Source organism: Oryza sativa, chromosome 2, assembly GCF_034140825.1.
Source record: "Oryza sativa Japonica Group chromosome 2, ASM3414082v1".
In the NCBI taxonomy this organism is placed as follows: Eukaryota; Viridiplantae; Streptophyta; class Magnoliopsida; order Poales; family Poaceae; genus Oryza; species Oryza sativa.
The window spans coordinates 29942953-29959784 of NC_089036.1; the positions used below are offsets into that span (position 1 = coordinate 29942953).

The 16832-nt window shown below is 43.4% G+C and overlaps 4 protein-coding genes across 5 annotated transcripts; 2 read left to right on the plus strand and 2 right to left on the minus strand.

Moving 5' to 3' along the window:
- The first annotated feature begins 501 nt into the window (after nt 1-501).
- On the plus strand, nt 502-6319 carry LOC4330492 (heat shock 70 kDa protein 17). Its single transcript, XM_015770918.3, has 14 exons — nt 502-1421; nt 1644-1876; nt 2767-2926; nt 3219-3464; nt 3562-3698; nt 3944-4277; nt 4353-4514; nt 4787-4861; nt 4936-5036; nt 5112-5181; nt 5280-5336; nt 5427-5488; nt 5575-5647; nt 5733-6319. Exons 1-14 carry the CDS (start codon nt 645-647, stop codon nt 5952-5954), a joined length of 2709 nt encoding a protein of 902 aa, XP_015626404.1. The 5' UTR covers nt 502-644; the 3' UTR covers nt 5955-6319.
- Nucleotides 6320-6711: 392 nt separating this feature from the next.
- Nucleotides 6712-9680, minus strand: LOC4330493 (uncharacterized). 2 transcript variants are annotated; one of them, XM_015768103.3, is made up of 10 exons: nt 9530-9680; nt 9155-9293; nt 8623-8809; nt 8178-8467; nt 7953-8096; nt 7747-7874; nt 7560-7657; nt 7362-7453; nt 7100-7236; nt 6712-7019 (listed from the first exon to the last, which is right to left on the minus strand). In XM_015768103.3, exons 2-10 carry the CDS (start codon nt 9248-9250, stop codon nt 6953-6955), a joined length of 1239 nt encoding a protein of 412 aa, XP_015623589.1. In that variant the 5' UTR covers nt 9251-9293; nt 9530-9680; the 3' UTR covers nt 6712-6952. The 2 variants fall into 2 exon arrangements, with proteins under 2 accessions (XP_015623589.1, XP_015623590.1); XM_015768104.3 differs by having other exon boundaries at nt 7747-7837; nt 7949-8096.
- Nucleotides 9681-12371: 2691 nt separating this feature from the next.
- LOC4330494 (pentatricopeptide repeat-containing protein At1g77360, mitochondrial) lies at nt 12372-14219 on the minus strand. The gene has a single exon (XM_015771441.3). The coding sequence runs from the start codon at nt 14122-14124 to the stop codon at nt 12655-12657; it is 1470 nt and encodes a 489-aa protein (XP_015626927.1). The 5' UTR covers nt 14125-14219; the 3' UTR covers nt 12372-12654.
- Nucleotides 14220-14278: 59 nt separating this feature from the next.
- Nucleotides 14279-16618, plus strand: LOC4330495 (uncharacterized protein At1g26090, chloroplastic). The gene is made up of 7 exons (XM_015771442.2): nt 14279-14537; nt 14827-14970; nt 15084-15158; nt 15237-15424; nt 15511-15676; nt 15768-16169; nt 16280-16618. Exons 1-7 carry the CDS (start codon nt 14355-14357, stop codon nt 16409-16411), a joined length of 1290 nt encoding a protein of 429 aa, XP_015626928.1. The 5' UTR covers nt 14279-14354; the 3' UTR covers nt 16412-16618.
- The last annotated feature ends 214 nt before the right edge of the window (nt 16619-16832 follow it).

The following is a 16832-nucleotide window of genomic DNA, read 5'->3' on the forward strand; positions in this document are numbered from 1 at the left end:
TTTCGCCAATTTGAATGATTTCCTTATTTATCATGGCACAGTTTAAACTGCACAAACACACTAGCACTACTCCTACGTTTTTACTGTACAAGCTTCCCGCCATGACGGTACTGGCATGTTTGATGTGACGTGACGCTCGATAAACTCGGTAGTCGCCGCACGAGACTTCCACGTGCGGTCTAGCACACGCTCCTCTCGCTCTTCCAGCGCACCACGCTAGCCAAGGCGTGCCATGTGGATCTTTTTCCACGTGTCGTATTTTCATTGGACTGGTGACTCAATTCGTGACGTTCCTGCCACGGTCTTCTTCTCACCTTTTTCACATGAGCCCTCAATTTTTTCTACATATTCACCAAGAATCCAAAGCACCTTCAGCAGCAACGCACAACTCGAAATCAGAAAAAACCTTTCAGGGTCATAATCGAAAAAACTCCGAACGCAAGAAAAACAATCACAAAAATTGCAAATATAGCACACGCCCTTCTCCTCCTCCTCCTCCCCGTCGAGATCGTTCTCCCCCTCCCCTCCTTCGCTGCTCTCTCCTCTCCCCTTCCACCGTGTGTGCTGCATCCGCCACACTAGTCCCAGATCTCCAAACCCTAACCCCCCCACCCCGCATGCCATTCTACTAGCCGCCGCTCGTCATGGCGCCGCCCCGCACATCGGGTCTCCTCCTCCTCCTCGCCGCGGTCGTCGCGGCCGCCGCCGTCGTCCTCGTCCCGCCGGCGGAGGCGGCGGTGGCGAGCATCGACCTGGGGTCGGAGTGGCTCAAGGTGGCCGCCGTGCACCTCGCCCCCGGACGCGTCCCGATCGCGGTGGCCATCAACGAGATGTCGAAGCGCAAGTCCCCGGCGCTCGCCGCGCTCGCCGACGGCAACCGGCTCGCCGGCGAGGAGGCGTCCGGCATCACCGCGCGCCACCCGTCCAAGGTGTTCGCCCGCGCGCGGGACCTCCTCGCGAAGCCCTTCCCCTACGTGCGGTCCGTCGCGGAGGCGCTCTTCCTCCCCTACGACCTCGTCCCCGACGCGCGCGGCGCCGCCGCGGTCCGCGCGGACGACGGGCAGGTCTACACCGTCGAGGAGATCGTCGCGATGGTGCTCCACTACGCCGCTGGGCTCGCGGATGCGCACGTCGGCGCTCCTGTGCGTGACGCCGTCGTCGCCGTTCCGCCCTACTTTGGGCAGGCCGAACGCCGGGCCTTGACGCAGGCGGCGCAGCTTGCCGGAGTTAACGTCCTCGCGCTCATCAATGAGCACGCCGGGGCAGCGTTGCAGTACGGGATCGACAAGGATTTCTCGAACGAGTCGAGGCATGTTATCTTCTATGACATGGGCGCAGGTAGTACCTACGCCGCGCTGGTGTACTACTCAGCTTACAAGGCCAAGGAGTTTGGGAAGACGGTATCGGTGAACCAGTTCCAGGTACAATTCGATCTTGCCCAAGGTCTTTTAGTTGTTCAATTTTGTCCGTCGTATGCTTACTCAAAAGTCCACTGAAAACCCCTTTTTTTACATCATCTTTCACATGCCTAAGCGATGGAAGATCTGACAAATATATGAAAAATTGAGCTTGCTAAATGCCTACATTACAGAGATACAGAATGCCAGAATCTATTACTAATTTCTTCAGCTAATTATCTACAGGTTAAGGATGTTAGATGGGACTCCAAACTTGGAGGCCTTGAAATGGAAATGCGCCTGGTAAACTATTTTGCTGATCAATTTAATAAACAACTCGGTAATGGAGTTGATATCCGCCAGTCTCCCAAGGCGATGGCTAAGTTGAAGAAGCAAGTTAAGCGTACCAAAGAAATTCTGAGTGCAAATACTGCTGCTCCAATTTCAGTTGAATCACTATATAATGATCTCGATTTCAGGTGCGTCCTCACCACTTGCATAATCTTCACACATGTAATATGGACCGATATTTATAAATTCATAAATGGAAATTTACTTAACATTTTTGGATTCTCTGTTCAAGCCTTCAAGATAACGCTCTCGAGTTTAATTGGTTATGAACAATTGAAACTTTGTTGAAAATTAGAGATGCTTGTCAGCCTGGCAAATTCTTGCATAGCAACTTACTATGCTGGAGTAGCATGCATGCTAGGTGGCTGGTGCTTTGTCTCTTATCTGCTAAAATGACCTGACCGGTGTTTCAATTAAATCAATCACCTTGTTATCTTTGAATTACATGAATGCAATTCCATTAGAACAAATTCGTTAAGAGCTACAAAGGTTGTTTACTGTGGCCTGAAGTGTAGCTACTCCATTGATGTTCTGCATTGGCCTTTGTTGCATATCCATTGATTGTACGGAACGTCGGAACCTGGAAGATAGTGAAACACACTGGCTTCTTAATCTATACAGTAGTTGCCAATATTAATACTTTGCATATCCATTGATTGTACAGAACATCGGAACCTGGAAGATAGTGAAACACACTGGCTTCTTAATCTATACAGTAGGTACCAATATTAATACTTTGCATATCCATTGATTGCACGGAACATCGGAACCTGGAAGATAGTGAAACACACTGGCTTCTTAATCTATACAGTAGTTGCCAATATTAATACTTTGCAAGCATAGTCGACCCTTCTTCCTTACTGTATTGTTCTATAATGGTTGATGTTCTGCCTTCCTTTCATCTTTTCTTGATTTCTTTCTGTACAAAGTAAACTTTTTCTAGTTTTAAATCATGATCAGGAGTCAGGACAATTTTCTAGGTTCTACTTGTTGAATTAATGGTCGCTTCTTGTTACAGGAGTACCATTACACGTGAAAAATTTGAAGAACTTTGTGAAGAATTATGGGAGCAGGCTCTAACTCCAGTTAAAGAAGTGCTTGCACATTCTGGAATGAAGATTGATGATATCTATGCTGTAGAATTAATAGGAGGAGCTACTCGAGTACCAAAATTGCAGGTGATTAAACTGAACTCGTTTTTATGTTTGACCTTGTATTGTGGGGCTCTAATGGCATTCAGGCACATGACTGCCATGTTTTTATTTCTCTCTTGTCACTTGATTCTCATCATAAGTTTAATACAATCCATTACTTTTAGTTAACATCTTAAAAATTTGCTATCATATCTCAAAGGCATTTGTTAACCACGGTAACCTACTATGCAGATGACTTAACTGTACTTCTGAAACAGTTGTGCTTCCATCATTCACCTTGTTATTTTTGTAATAAAATTCCATTCTCCTGGTACAGGCTAAGCTGCAGGAATTCCTGGGAAGAAGTGACCTGGATAAGCATCTTGATGCAGATGAAGCAATTGTTCTGGGTGCCTCACTGCATGCAGCTAACTTAAGTGATGGAATTAAGTTGAACCGTAAGTTAGGGATGATTGATGGTTCTACTTATGGTTTTGTGTTTGAAATAAATGGCCCAGATTATGTCAAAGATGAAAGCACTGATCAATTACTGGTGCCAAGGATGAAAAAATTGGGAATTAAGGTTATAATGCACCTTTCTTGTTTCCTTTTGATTATATGCAAAAAAAAAAGTTTTTTTTAAAAAATAATCTAGCTTGCAATTGTTTTGTTGTCTACAGATGTTCAGGTCCATTAGACATACTAAAGACTTCGATGTTTCTATCAGCTATGAAAAAGCTTCTGAACTGCCTCCAGGTGTTACATCACACAAATTTGTGGAGTATTCTGTATCAGGCCTGACAGATGCAAGCGAAAAGTAAGCATGCATAATGCATATCATCTTATGTACTTTTTTTGTGTCATGGTACTGCTTATAACAAGCTGAACATAGAGTACCTTTATTTCAACTGCTATTTTTTTGGGGGCGGAACATTCCATCTTCGAGGCTGCAGTACATATGTTTATTCTATTTCTAAATAATATCTCAACACCATTGCCATTGGCAATTTGTATGTGTTTAATTTCACTGCATGAATTTAACCATGTGGTTATTTCAAACAGGTACAGTAGCCGCAATTTATCTGCACCCATCAAGGCAAATCTACATTTTTCTTTGAGTAGGAGCGGAATTATTTCTCTTGATAGGGCAGAAGCAGTGATTGAGATAACTGAATGGGTTGAAGTTCCAAAGAAGAATTTAACTCTAGAGAGTAATTCCACCAGTCAGACTTTGTCTTCGGAAGGAGGAGCAGCTAATGACACATCTGACAGTAAGGAGAATGTGAGTTCTGATGGGGATGCAAATAAGTCCAGTGCTCCAATAGATGAGAGTAATGCACAAGATATTGTTACAGAGAAGGTGCTCAAGAAAAGAACATTCAGGGTCCCGTTAAAGGTAAAGATAGAAGGTCATAAATCTGGTGTTAATATTGACAGAACATGACTTAATAAATATGTTGTCCAATGGCAGGTTGTGGAAAAGATGGCTGGTGCTGGATCAATTCTTTCGAAGGAGTTGTATTCTGAAGCAAAAACTAGGTTAGAGGCGCTTGATAAGAAGGATGCTGAAAGGAGGAGAACTGCTGAACTGAAAAATAACCTGGAGTCTTACATATACTCTATGAAGGAGAAGGTACCTTCTGTTCTCTTCTACCTTCAGTGTTAATAGCATAAAACATGTTACTGCCATTCACATGACCCCTCTTGTTTCTTGATATATCTGAAATCTTTGAGGGTATTATATTCCTCAGAACTTCAGCTTTGCACTGATAATAGGAACTCCATTGTCTACATAAATCTAGAAAAACACAGAAAAGTTTCATAACGTTTAGCACAGTTATTATTTACTAGGTGCTATACTTATGTTTGTTGACTACTTGTTTTCTGTTATTTGGCACATCACAGCTGGAAGAGAACACAGAAATTTTGACCGTCTCAACTGAACAGGAGAGGGAATCTTTTGCAGAGAAACTTAATGAGGTCTGTTCAATAATAATCTTCTGGTGGGTTTCATTTGTCTGTTGAATCCTCATGCTGAGATTGTTTAAGTGCAGGTACAAGATTGGTTGTATATGGATGGTGAAGATGCTCAAGCAAATGAATTCAAGGAACGCCTTGACCAACTTAAGGCCATCGGTGACCCAATTCTTTTCAGGTAACTTGCTCTGTATCCACTTAGGTTCATATAGGTCATTGACTGACATTGATTTTTTTTTTCTTTATTGCCCAGATTGAGTGAGCTAAAAGCCCGGCCAACGGCTTGTGAAAATGCTAGATTGTATCTTGCTGAGTTGCAAAAGGTATCTATACAGAAGACCAAACAATGTTTTTGTTGCTGCTCAACTTCATGATTGTTGTGCTACTCTATTCTCATCTGTAACACTTTCTGGTCTTGCAGATTGTTAAGAACTGGGACTCGAACAAACCGTGGCTTCCAAAAAAGAGGGTAGATGAGGTAAACCAGTGAGCTTAATGAAGTTCGATAAATTCATTCTGGTTATGATGTGATTCTCATTTTATTGGTTGTGATGCTATCTGGGTCTAGGTTGTAAGTGAAGCAGAGAAAGTAAAAACTTGGTTGGAGGAGAAGGAAGCCATACAGAAAAGGTATGCTGAGTCTAGAGCCAACACAATTTCGCGAGTTCTACATTTAAATGTGTATATGTGTCTAACTCCCATTTATCATATTGCAGCACCCCTGTCTACAGTCCACCTGCTTTCACATCTGAAGAAGTCTACGAAAAAGTTCTGGACCTACAAGATAAGGTTAGGAAGTTCATATTAAGATTCTAGAATAATATGCACATGTTTCACCGCTCTCAAAACATTGGGGATTCATCTTTGTCTGCAGGTTTCTAGTGTCAATAGGATACCTAAACCAAAACCCAAGATAGAAAAGAAACCTCCCAAGGAAGAAGAGTCTGCTAACAAAGAGAAAACTGACTCTTCGGAATCTGAATCCAAAGAAGCTGAATCCACGGAAACATCGTCGGAATCAGCTGCCCCTGAAGAGAGTCAGTCTGAACCACAAAAGACTGACGATTTAGAACCTGAAGCTCATGATGAGTTGTGATTATTAGCGTGAACCTTGGCACCCCGTAGGATTTGTTGGGATGATACTGATACTCCAAGAAGGCACTTTGTCAGAGGCAAAATTTTGGTTGCTCAAATTTTCTCATTTGTTTGACGGCCAAAAGATGAGGTGTAGGATTTCCGTATGGACTAGATGCTATAGGACCAGCAGAAAGGTGATCCATAGCTTCTAATCGCAGCTTCTAATCGCTGTATAGCAGTATTATGGTCTCTATGGCATGCTGTCAAAGTTAATGCCTCAAAGGCTTCGACTTCACGACTTTGTAGTTGCATTGTTTGTATCGAACTAATTTGTTTTGATATTGCTGAGCTATAGAAATTTTACATCGATTAGCAGTCTTATCATTTCTGTTGTTTTTGAGAGCTTCCAGTTGAATGTGTGCTGGTTTGCGTCATGTCTATCATTATATATTGTGTTTAAATACGTGACACCGGTGAATTTAGTTATTTTTTGGCATGCAATTTTTACAACAATTGTAAAAATAATATCTAATCTATTCTATTATATGGTATAAGTACTTATAAAGAAAAATCCACCCATATGATTTTCACGTTTCCAAACTAAATACCTTGAAAGGTACTATTGAATTTGAAAGTATTAAAAATCTAACCAAATAAAGTCAACAGCGGTCATATATTTGAATACAGAGAGTATACCTCAGAAAAGAAAATCATTCTCCCTCCAAAAAAAGAAGGCAATGCTGCTGGTTGTGTTAAAAAAAAAACATTCTCCTCCAGAATAAAAAAGGCAATGATGTATTAGCATTATATACTGGTTGTGTCAAAGTACGCTGTGTACAAACTCGGCTACATCATGTGGTCATCAGGAGGGTTCTAACTTCTAAACTATCAGGTCAGCAGGTCGTGCAGTGACTCGGGACTCGGGAGCGCCAACATACACAGGACACGGTCATGCATAATCGTTGCTTCCTCTTACTCATGATAAATTCATCTAAAAAAGAAGCATCTCAAGTAGTATCAAACTCCACGATGCGAGAAGTAGGTGCAAAGAATCACCGTCTCTTCTTTCACCTTAACTTCTTTCCTGTTGAGGTAGCGCAGTTGTTAGTTTCTCAACCAGAAATCGGCAAAAATAAATGCAGAAACAGATTATAAAAAGCAAACCATGGTGGGAAGATGTGAATAATGTTTCCTGCTAGAAGATCCACGTTGTCACATATCTTGGGACTGAAGATGATGGTCCTTTTCACGCTGCTATTATCCATGTCAAGATCTGTTGACACTTCCCCTGTTGTGGCCAACTGAAACACAAGTACCATGGAAACATCAGTAGCACAAAATGCTGGTAATGCAGGATTTGAGTGCTTCACAATTGGTCAAAATGAACAAAAACCAAACAGTTCTTTTTGAGAGATGAACCACATACATTGCTCTTCTCCATGAACAAGCAGCGGCAGATTGTTAGCTTTCCTTCCAGAGACCTTGACAAAATCTGAACTGTAACCCCCTTTGGATCGCCTGGAAATACAACGAGTAGCTACTTCAGCAATGTGTATATGCACTAGTGAAGCTTATTTATGAACATGTACGTGGTAGTACAGAGCTACAGATGATTAAGGCGCACCTAAATAATCTTGCTCTCTGTTATACTGTCTTAGGAACTCAGCATGCCTATCTTTCTCCATCTGCAGAATTTGTTGCATCCTTCCATAATAACCAGATCTGCCACAGAGATACATAAAACAAATAAATGTGAACAACCAGAGATATTTAAGTGATCATTCGGAAGATAATTATCAGGACGGTTATACCCATATGATCTCACGGGCAGTGTAAAACAGTCCATGCTTGTTGCATTAAATACTTGTTGAAATATGTCAGCCATAGTTTGCCCCTTGACATCTTTGTTGATCAAAGCCAGGTTGTTTTGAGCATCGTCCTATTGCAGGATAAACATATCATTTTGAAGATCATAATAGAGTAAGTATTTATATCATTGGTTATGTTAACAACCTACTTCCTCCTCGCTAGATGTTTCACCAATTACATGCTCCAAGGGATTCTCGGTCTCAAGATTCCTCTGACCTAGAAGTGCAAGTGTTCTCTTCACAGAAGTAGGGACCTTTGGCTTTTCTTCCTTAGGTCTGGTGTGTTGATGCAACTGCGTTGAGATAATATTTAGAGACAAGCTAATCGTTGTCTAAGAACTCCAAATAACAAAATAGCGCAACTAAACACTAACCAAAAATGGTGTCCCAGCAGAGGAGGCACTTCTATCCTGTAAACTGTCAAGAAGTTCAGAAATTGAAACATTTGCTTTCTTGGTTGAACAAGCAAACTCTGAGGGCAAATCTTCAGTTTCCTCCTTGATATTTTCCAACTGCTCAGCCATCATGGTTTCAGGAGCTCTGTTTGTTGGCATTACTGATGAAACTTCTTGCTCCCCAATGTATGGGTTTTCAGTCTTCACATTCAGTGAAACAGAACTGGATCCACGTATTGAGAATTTGAGCCTGTGTTCACCTTTTCTCCCTGTATCAATGAAGAAACGATAAACAACTCACAGTGTAAAAAAACAGAAATTGTTATGTACGAAAGCTCCTAAAACCGAATTCCTCCTTTATCCGTAAGGCAAACAAGAATATACATATCTATGCAGTAGATAAATAGGATTTATGGCAACGTACTTTTGCCTGTTCCAGCAGATAGGAATGATATACTAGGAGGAACTTTGTGCACATAGGCTAGCTCATCGGCTTCTTCCAGAACTTCATCCCAGATGGTTGATTCATCTGGCACCACCATTTTGTTTTCCTTCTCTCTTTCTTTTGAAGCAGCACAAGCTAATGACAGTCTTGTTGGTGCAAGAACATCCTGTTAATATATAAAGGCACATGTTCAGCAAGCACTCATACGCCACTGCTACAAGTGGAAATACACTATTAGTAGTTAAAACAAACTTTTGTTAATAGATGCCAAATACATTTGTTAGAAAAAAGACCAAAAATAAAACAAACTTCTTGTTGTACATCTTATAAAGTGGTCTGGTGCCAAGAGAAAAAAAAAGAAATTTGGAATCTCTCTAATTTCATTGAAGACATAAGTGCATGTCCTGCCAACCTGAAGTGGTGTTAATGAAATTTGCGGGCGAAAAAAAAAGGTACAGCAGCATAACATATCACATTTCACATGCTGTAGCAACATCAGCAGATGCAGCACCTCATCAGATATTGCATCCTCAGCAGAATCAGACACATGATCAGAGTGTTGCTCGGATTGAGGACCAGCGCGCTGATCATCACGGAAGCTCTCCATACCAACGCTAGAACCGGTCCATGGGCGGGTCTAACATGGGAAACTTTTTGGGAACAAACAAACTGTTATCAGTATCAAGGTTAAGGCAAATTTCCAGAACAGAAGCTAGGGTTAACGCAAATTCGATAAAGAAAAAAGTGCGTGGGTAGAGAGAGATATGGGAAAGAGGATGTGCGCAACGGATGCGGCGGAAGCAGCGGGACGAACGAGGGGCGCCCCTGCTCGCTCGCGGGATGGATGGGGATCGGCGCAGGCGGCGGTGGCGGAGGATGTGCTCACCAGGGATGGATGCGGCGGAAGCAGCAGGACGAACGACGGCGCCCCTGCTCGCTAGCGGAATGGATGGGGATCGGCGGCGGCCGGGCGGCGCCGGGCAAACGACGATGAGTGACGAGGGTCCGAAAGGGAAATTTAACTATTTACCCCTCCTACGGGCAAACGGCGGCCAAGCGTCTCTTCATGTTTTTCAGTAAAAAGTGCTTGCCGGTCTGACCATCCCGGTTTTCATTCGGTTATGTAGAAAATTGTCTAGTTTAACCAATTTTTCGCGGGTCAATTATATCATTGAACTAGGCATTGGTTTTGATTTTTTTTTCTGGTTAAACGAGCGGACCGATTCTGTTTAATAACTAGGCATTTTGTAAGTTTATCTAGAAGAATGGCATATCACGAGTGACGGTCCGTAAAAGCACCAAATAGTTAAATTCCCCGTCGGGAATCATACTCATTTGGATACACACAATACTTCTCAAGTTACTATGCAAGGTCCAATCGTTAGAGCTCGCGCCTGACAATTAAATTTACAGGTAAGCTCGTTCCTAAATATTTGTTAAATATTTGTTGATGTGATTTTGAGAATAGATTGTTACATACATGCCCGGGCCAACACGAAAATACATGGCCCATTTGACAACTTACACGAGGATTTGGCAAATTTATAGTCATTCTTCTTGTGCGAATGAGATCAATTAAGGCACTCATCGCACCTAATCCTATACTTACATAGTTCATCCCCACTAAATGTAGTTAATGCTATTTCTCTCTTCTCCCATTAAGCCACATCGTCCCAATTATTTCTAGCCTTTTGATGATAGATCTATGGTTCAAATTGTCTCTTCTTTCTTCTCTCATAACACCATGCAATCTTAATTATTTTTAGACTCAAAATTCATAAGTATCAATTTGTTTTAGTTTTAATAATTATATTGAATCCTATTTGTACATATTATGTAACTTAATTCCCCGCAGCAACGCGGCAGGGTATTCATCTAGTTAACTTGATTAGTGTAGAATTAAAGGAAAACTACCTTTTCTTTAAGGTGTTTCCTTCCATAATAGCAATTACGCTCCAGCCAACACTAAAACAAATAACACTCTTTTCCCAAAAGTAACATGCAAGTACAATATAATCTAAAAAAACATATGTATTTTCTTCTTGTTTTTATTATATCAATTTCAAGTAGCGTTGTTCGAGACAATTTTTTTTCAATATGTAGAATAAGGATAAACCGATCTCACGGGGATATGTGTTGCTTATCTCATTGGTGAAAAGGAAAATATTTTTCTCACTAAATCAACACTAGTTAAGAGAGTTAATTAGGAGAAATTAATCTCAGTTGGTAGAATTTCTCAGCTGGTAGAAACAGATAGAGGTTGATATTTCTGGAACTACATCAGGTGGTTCTAGCATCAACTCTAGGGGATCCACACCCCACGAGGAGTCGGAGTTGACGTCGAGTCAACGGGAAAATATCCTCGAGGTATGCCATACGACAATTTTCTCTTTCTTCTTAGGCACAATTACACCAGGATACTTGGCCACCTGGGAATATAACATATACATTTTCTAACATTTGATACATTTTATAAAAAATATTTTTTCTTTTTACTTATATGTTATTCTAAATTAATATTTTAATCAAATAGATAATTATTTGTTTCATAGTTCCTATATGACAAGCACGAAAAATTATGTTCTAAGATTTAAAATTATAGTAAAAATATATGGTTGAAATTGTAATATATGTGATTCACATTATACATTTTGATTTTTTTTTCTTGGAAAATGTTGCACCAAAAAATATAGCTAGTCACGATTAATATTACTTACCGATGTAAGCAGACTACCAATAAAAATAATATAATCAAATCGTTTCTTCATTTGATTCAAACTAATATAATCAAATAATATAAATTTGTTCTTTACCATAGTGTAGGTAAAACTAAAAATTTACCACATTGATTTTATTTTCTTTGGGTACTTTGGTCCTGTTTTTTTGGTTGGGGTGTTTGGGGGCTCAATCTCCGCCGATGCACCCAAACATGCAGCCATTCATCATCGACTCATCGTCGCTTATTATTTACTTTGTTGAAAGGTTCTTGCAAATTTCGTAGCCACAGGACATAATAAGCTGAGTAGATCAACAATTGTAAAGTTGTTCAAGCTGATATCGTGTCATATCGGTTCATATTCTGAGCAGTACGCACTGTCAAATACAGTGTCACAGTGAAGACTAAATGTCAGCCTCTGTATTAGCTGTCTTTTGGTAATGAATTAAGCACTTCGATGCTACTACAGGTGAGTAGCTTCTTGCCAACCATGCAGGAAATCATTTGCAAAATATTTAATGTGAATTCTCTTTGCACTTCCTTCAGTCGGTACACGTCGTTCCCAGAAGAAACTACGAGTGTGCATTTCTTGCCACAATGTACGGCAATCTAACCATAGAGTAAACTTCCTACTTACTGATAAATTATGACACTTCCTTGTCACCATTTATCAGAACCTGGAAAGTTGGAAAGAAACTAGAGAACTTTGGAGTGTGCTCAGCTCCATTTGCATGACGGTGGAGATGGTTTTGTCAGATTCAAGATGGGTTCTTCTTTTATCAGTCTCAAGTTGGATTTGATAGAGTTAGCTGAAAGTGTGTTTCCCTATTACAGCCGATGGAGAAAACCACAAGGCCAATGCCACAAAACTGGGTGTCATAGAGCAAATTTTACCTAGTAGAAATGGGAGAGGATCCCTCTCTTTCTCAAACAAACCAAAAAGAAAATCCTTGTCACCAGGATGTCATGTTCATTTCCCAACGCCACATCATGTCGAAAGGGAGAACAAAACTCAAAGAAAACACTGGAATTTCTACGCAAGAAACGCATGCAAAAGAAAAACATTAGGAGAGTCAAGTTTAATTTACCAAACTACCTTACCAAATATGTCACTACATTGTACACCTAGCTTTGAGCCAATGCTTTGCAACTTTTACTGATGCTATGCGCATAATGTTCCTATAGTTGCAGTTGCAACCAGAAAATCACCATCAACCGCTACTCAGCTACTTGGGGGCAAAATGTTAGCTTTTCTTCCCCTGTTATATTTAACCACAAAGAAGAGGTAAAAATACCTAGTGCGCCTTCCATTTTCTAAGTAGGTGATCGTGGATATGTCCTTTATAAACCTTCATCAGACATTGCTTCAGCTTTGACATTGTGGAAGAGCTCAACTTGATACATCGATCAATCATGTCTTCTGCATATTTACATGCCTCGGGTAACCTCTCATCCTTTAGCTTTGATACGAGCATGTTCCCACTCTCCTCCAATGGTGGAAGCCCATTCTCCACCATGCATTTCCACAACTTGATCCCTGAATCCCAGTCTCGTGTATCCAAGAACATACGAAGCGCGAGCGAACAATTTGCCTCATTGGGCCAGAACTCGTTCTTGACCATCTCACTAAATATTGCCGACGCCTCCCGGAGTTTCCTCCCCTTCAGCAAGAACTGGAAAACCATATTGTATGTGTCCGCATCTGGAAACACTCCATCAAAGGTCATCTCATCAAGGTACTCAACAATCACCTCAGGATGCCCAAGAGTGCCCTGCAGCATGATCATTGTGCTATACATTTCCTTATCTGGGATGAGTCCCCGCCTTACGACAAAGTCGTTCCAGAGCACCACCGCGCCGCGCAATTCACGCGCCTTGAGGTGTGCGGCCAGTGCGGCGCGGAAGAACTTCTCCCCAGGTGAGCACCTCTGCCGGTGCAAGATAGCAAGATAGTCCATCGCATCCATTAACGCTGTGGAGGAACCACTTGAAATCAGTGTAGTGAGGAAAGAATCATAGGCAGGAACATTGGCAGGATCGAATCCGATGACGTGCCGCATCTCGTCGAACACCTCGCGTGCAACGTGAGGGTCGCCGGCAGCCTCGCAGCCCTCCAGAAGGATGGCGTAGGAGTCGGCGTCGGGGCGGGTGCCGGCCTCGGCGCGCGCCACGGGGATCGCGGCGCGGGCGTCGTCCAGGCGGGAGGCGCGGCAGAGCGCGGAGAGGAGGGAGTTGAGCGCCGGCGTGTCGCGGTCCATGCCGTACATCGGCAGCTCCACGAACGCCCTGAGTGGGGAGCTGGCCGGGTTGGCCGCCAGGGAGGAGAACACGGAGGCGAAGGTGGCCAGGGAGAGCAGGCCCTGGGTCCGCATGGAGGAGACGGTGTCCCACATGGGCTCGAACAGGCGGTTCTTGCCGAGGAGGTCGACGACGAGGTTCCACGAGTAGGGGGAGTGCTGGTGGCGGAGGTGCCGGTGCCCCGCCCATCGGAAGAAGGCGACGGCGGCGCGCGGGTGGGCGTAGGAGAACCGGAGCACCTGCTCGACGTCGGAGGAGGTGACGCGGACGTCGGCGTCGTCGAGCGCCGCGTCGACGTCGGGTGCCGAGGACGCCAGGATCTCGCATAGGAGACGGATCTTCGGGGGCAGGTCGGGGGCGTCCCTGTAGGTGGGGAACGCCGGCGCGGACGGGTCGCGGGCGCGCTTCGCCGCCGGCGAGGCGGCGGCGACCGAGTCGGACGGCCGCTTTGGCCGCTGGTCAGGCATCGCCGCCGCCGCCGCCGCGCCGGGGACACGAGGGCTAGTGGTGGAATTGGGGGAGGAGAGAGGTGGCCAAAGTCCAGAGGTGGGGTTTTTGCCCTATCCCAAAGAAAAGAAACTTTCTTTTCTTTATAAACGGCTGAAGCAGCGGGAGGCCGAGGGGGCTCGCCCACACGCGCGGCCGGAGACCCCGGAATCCCAATCGGATCGCGAGGAAAGCCACTGAGAGAGTGTGGATGGCTCCCTCCTTGCTCGCCTCGGCGGCGAGCCAAATCCTCGCCGCTCCCCGCCGGGGAGGCCGCGGCCGGCGGCGTCTGGTCATCGCCTGCTCCGCCGGTGCCGGTGCTCCTCCCAAGCTGGTGACTTTCCTCGGGAAGGGCGGCTCCGGGAAGACCACCGCGGCCGCCGTCGCCGCTCAGGTGAAAACTTTCTCTCCATCGATTGCGTTCGTCGTTATCTTGATGGAAAATTGTACTAGTTTGGTGTGAGCTCGCTGTACATTACTTAGATTTATTGTAGTATCATTTATCGATCATTAGCCGGGATGCTCCATGAATTGAACCGAGTACAATGTAGCATGACATTAGGTAAAATTAAATGGCGAGTTCATATTGCCGAAATACTGAATATGTTCTGATGGTTGTATCAATTCCTGGTTAGTTGGTTCATGAAAGAATTGCCTTTAACTTGTTCTTTTCCACGTTTTAGTATTATGCAAGTGAAGGCTTGAAGACATGCTTGGTCATACAGTCCCAAGATCCCACCGCAGAGCAATTGATGGGTTGTAAGATCGGTAACTCGCTGACCGAGTGCGCTGCCAATCTTTCCACCATGAAGCTGGAGACTAGTAAAGTAAACTACTATCTTGAAAGTGATATCCTCTATGTTTTAGCTATAGTTATATCATAAACTGGAATGATATTCTGATTCATGATGCTGAAGAATGTTGTATGGTTACATTGTAGATGCTGCTTGAACCCCTTGACCGGCTAAAGAAAGTGGACTCGCAGATCAATCTTACTCAAGGAGTCCTTGAGGCGGTAGGCAATTTAACTTTGCTGTATTATGGGACATGAGGATAAAGCAGTCATTTGGATTGATGATTTTTCATGGGATAGGTTGTAGGGGAGGAGCTTGGAGTCTTACCCGGAATGGACTCGGTCTGTTCAGTGTTAGCTCTTCAGAAGCTGCTTAACTTCTTTTCAACTCAAAGGAATAGTTCACAAGAGGAATTTGATGTGGTAGTGTATGATTGCAACAATACAGAGGAAATTCTACGGCTAATTGGTGCTACTGAGAGAGCAAGGTATAGGTTTTCCTTGCTCCAACTTCACCTTAGCTTCCCACAGGAGATAGTCTCTAAACTTAATGCTGGTGCTACACAAAAGACAGGTCTTACTTGAGGTATGTGAAGGATCTAGCAGAAAAGACTGACATAGGAAGACTGGCTTCTCCTTCCGCGATGAGACTAATATACGATTCTGCAAGGCCAAATGGTAAAACTAGTGAAGGAAGACTGAGTTCAGAGTTATGGAATGATATTGAACAACTTATTCAGGTTAATTTTCCCGATTTAGTTCTTTTGTGCAGCAACCTAGTAGATATGTGTTCAACTAGTTAGCTGAAATCTGCTTTTTTTTTTCTTTTAGAGAATATCGGTTTGGTTTGCCGATCCCTCAAAATTTGCATGCTTCCTCATCATGGACCCTAGAAGATCAATCTCTGTATCTTCTGCATTGCGATACTGGGGATGTACAACTCAAGCTGGTGGAAATATATGTGGAGCATTTGGTTATACCGAACAGCGTTTCGAAATTCACCAAGGAGTTGCAGAGAAGTTTTTGCCGATGACTTTCTCGTTTCTGCCATTTCTGCCAACTGATTCTTCAGCAGATTGGAGCAGAGTGCTGAATTCTTTGAGCCAAAATGCAAAAGATTTACTGAGGAATACAAGCAACAAAGTATACCCTTCAGTTAGTTTTGATTCTGTTCAGAAATCGGTGACCCTTTTCATGCCGGGCTTTGATAAGTCTGAAATCAAACTATATCAAGTAAGGCAGTTACCAGTACTCTTTCTTGATTCAAAGGAGCACATCATCTCAGTACTACTCATCTCTATTGGCTGTTTTCGACAATCTGTTGTTTTGTCTGAAAAATGCAGTATAGAGGTGGATCAGAACTACTGATAGAAGCCGGCGACCAGAGGCGCGTCGTAAAGCTGCCGCCGGCGATGCAGGGCAAAGTTGGTGGCGCCAAGTTCGTCGACAGGAACCTCATTGTTACCATCCGGTAGCAGTGCGGACCAGCAGTTGTGTAAAATCTGTCAGAAGAGACCCAAACTGTTATAATAAATCGGTAAGTTAAGTCTTATTTAGACGTACTGGGTCTGATCGTATGGCAATATTCGTTATTTCTTTGTTGCAAAATGTGTAAAAAGAGCAAGATTTTTGCAGTGTCATTTACAGAAAACGGAATAAATCAGCACCAATAATCTGTCAAATCTCCCAATTAGCACAAATTCCTTCAGTTCCATGCCTACAGAGTTGCCGTCTGCATGCCTGCGTGGAATCATCTGAGCCGTCGATAACACGGATCTATTGATCCCTCTGCATCGCTGTGTTCCCCTAACCCGTTTTCTTCCCCTGCGAAGAACACGCTGAAGAAAACGCGAGAAACTACCAGAAAAATCGCGTGTTCGCGCGCTCCTCCCTGCG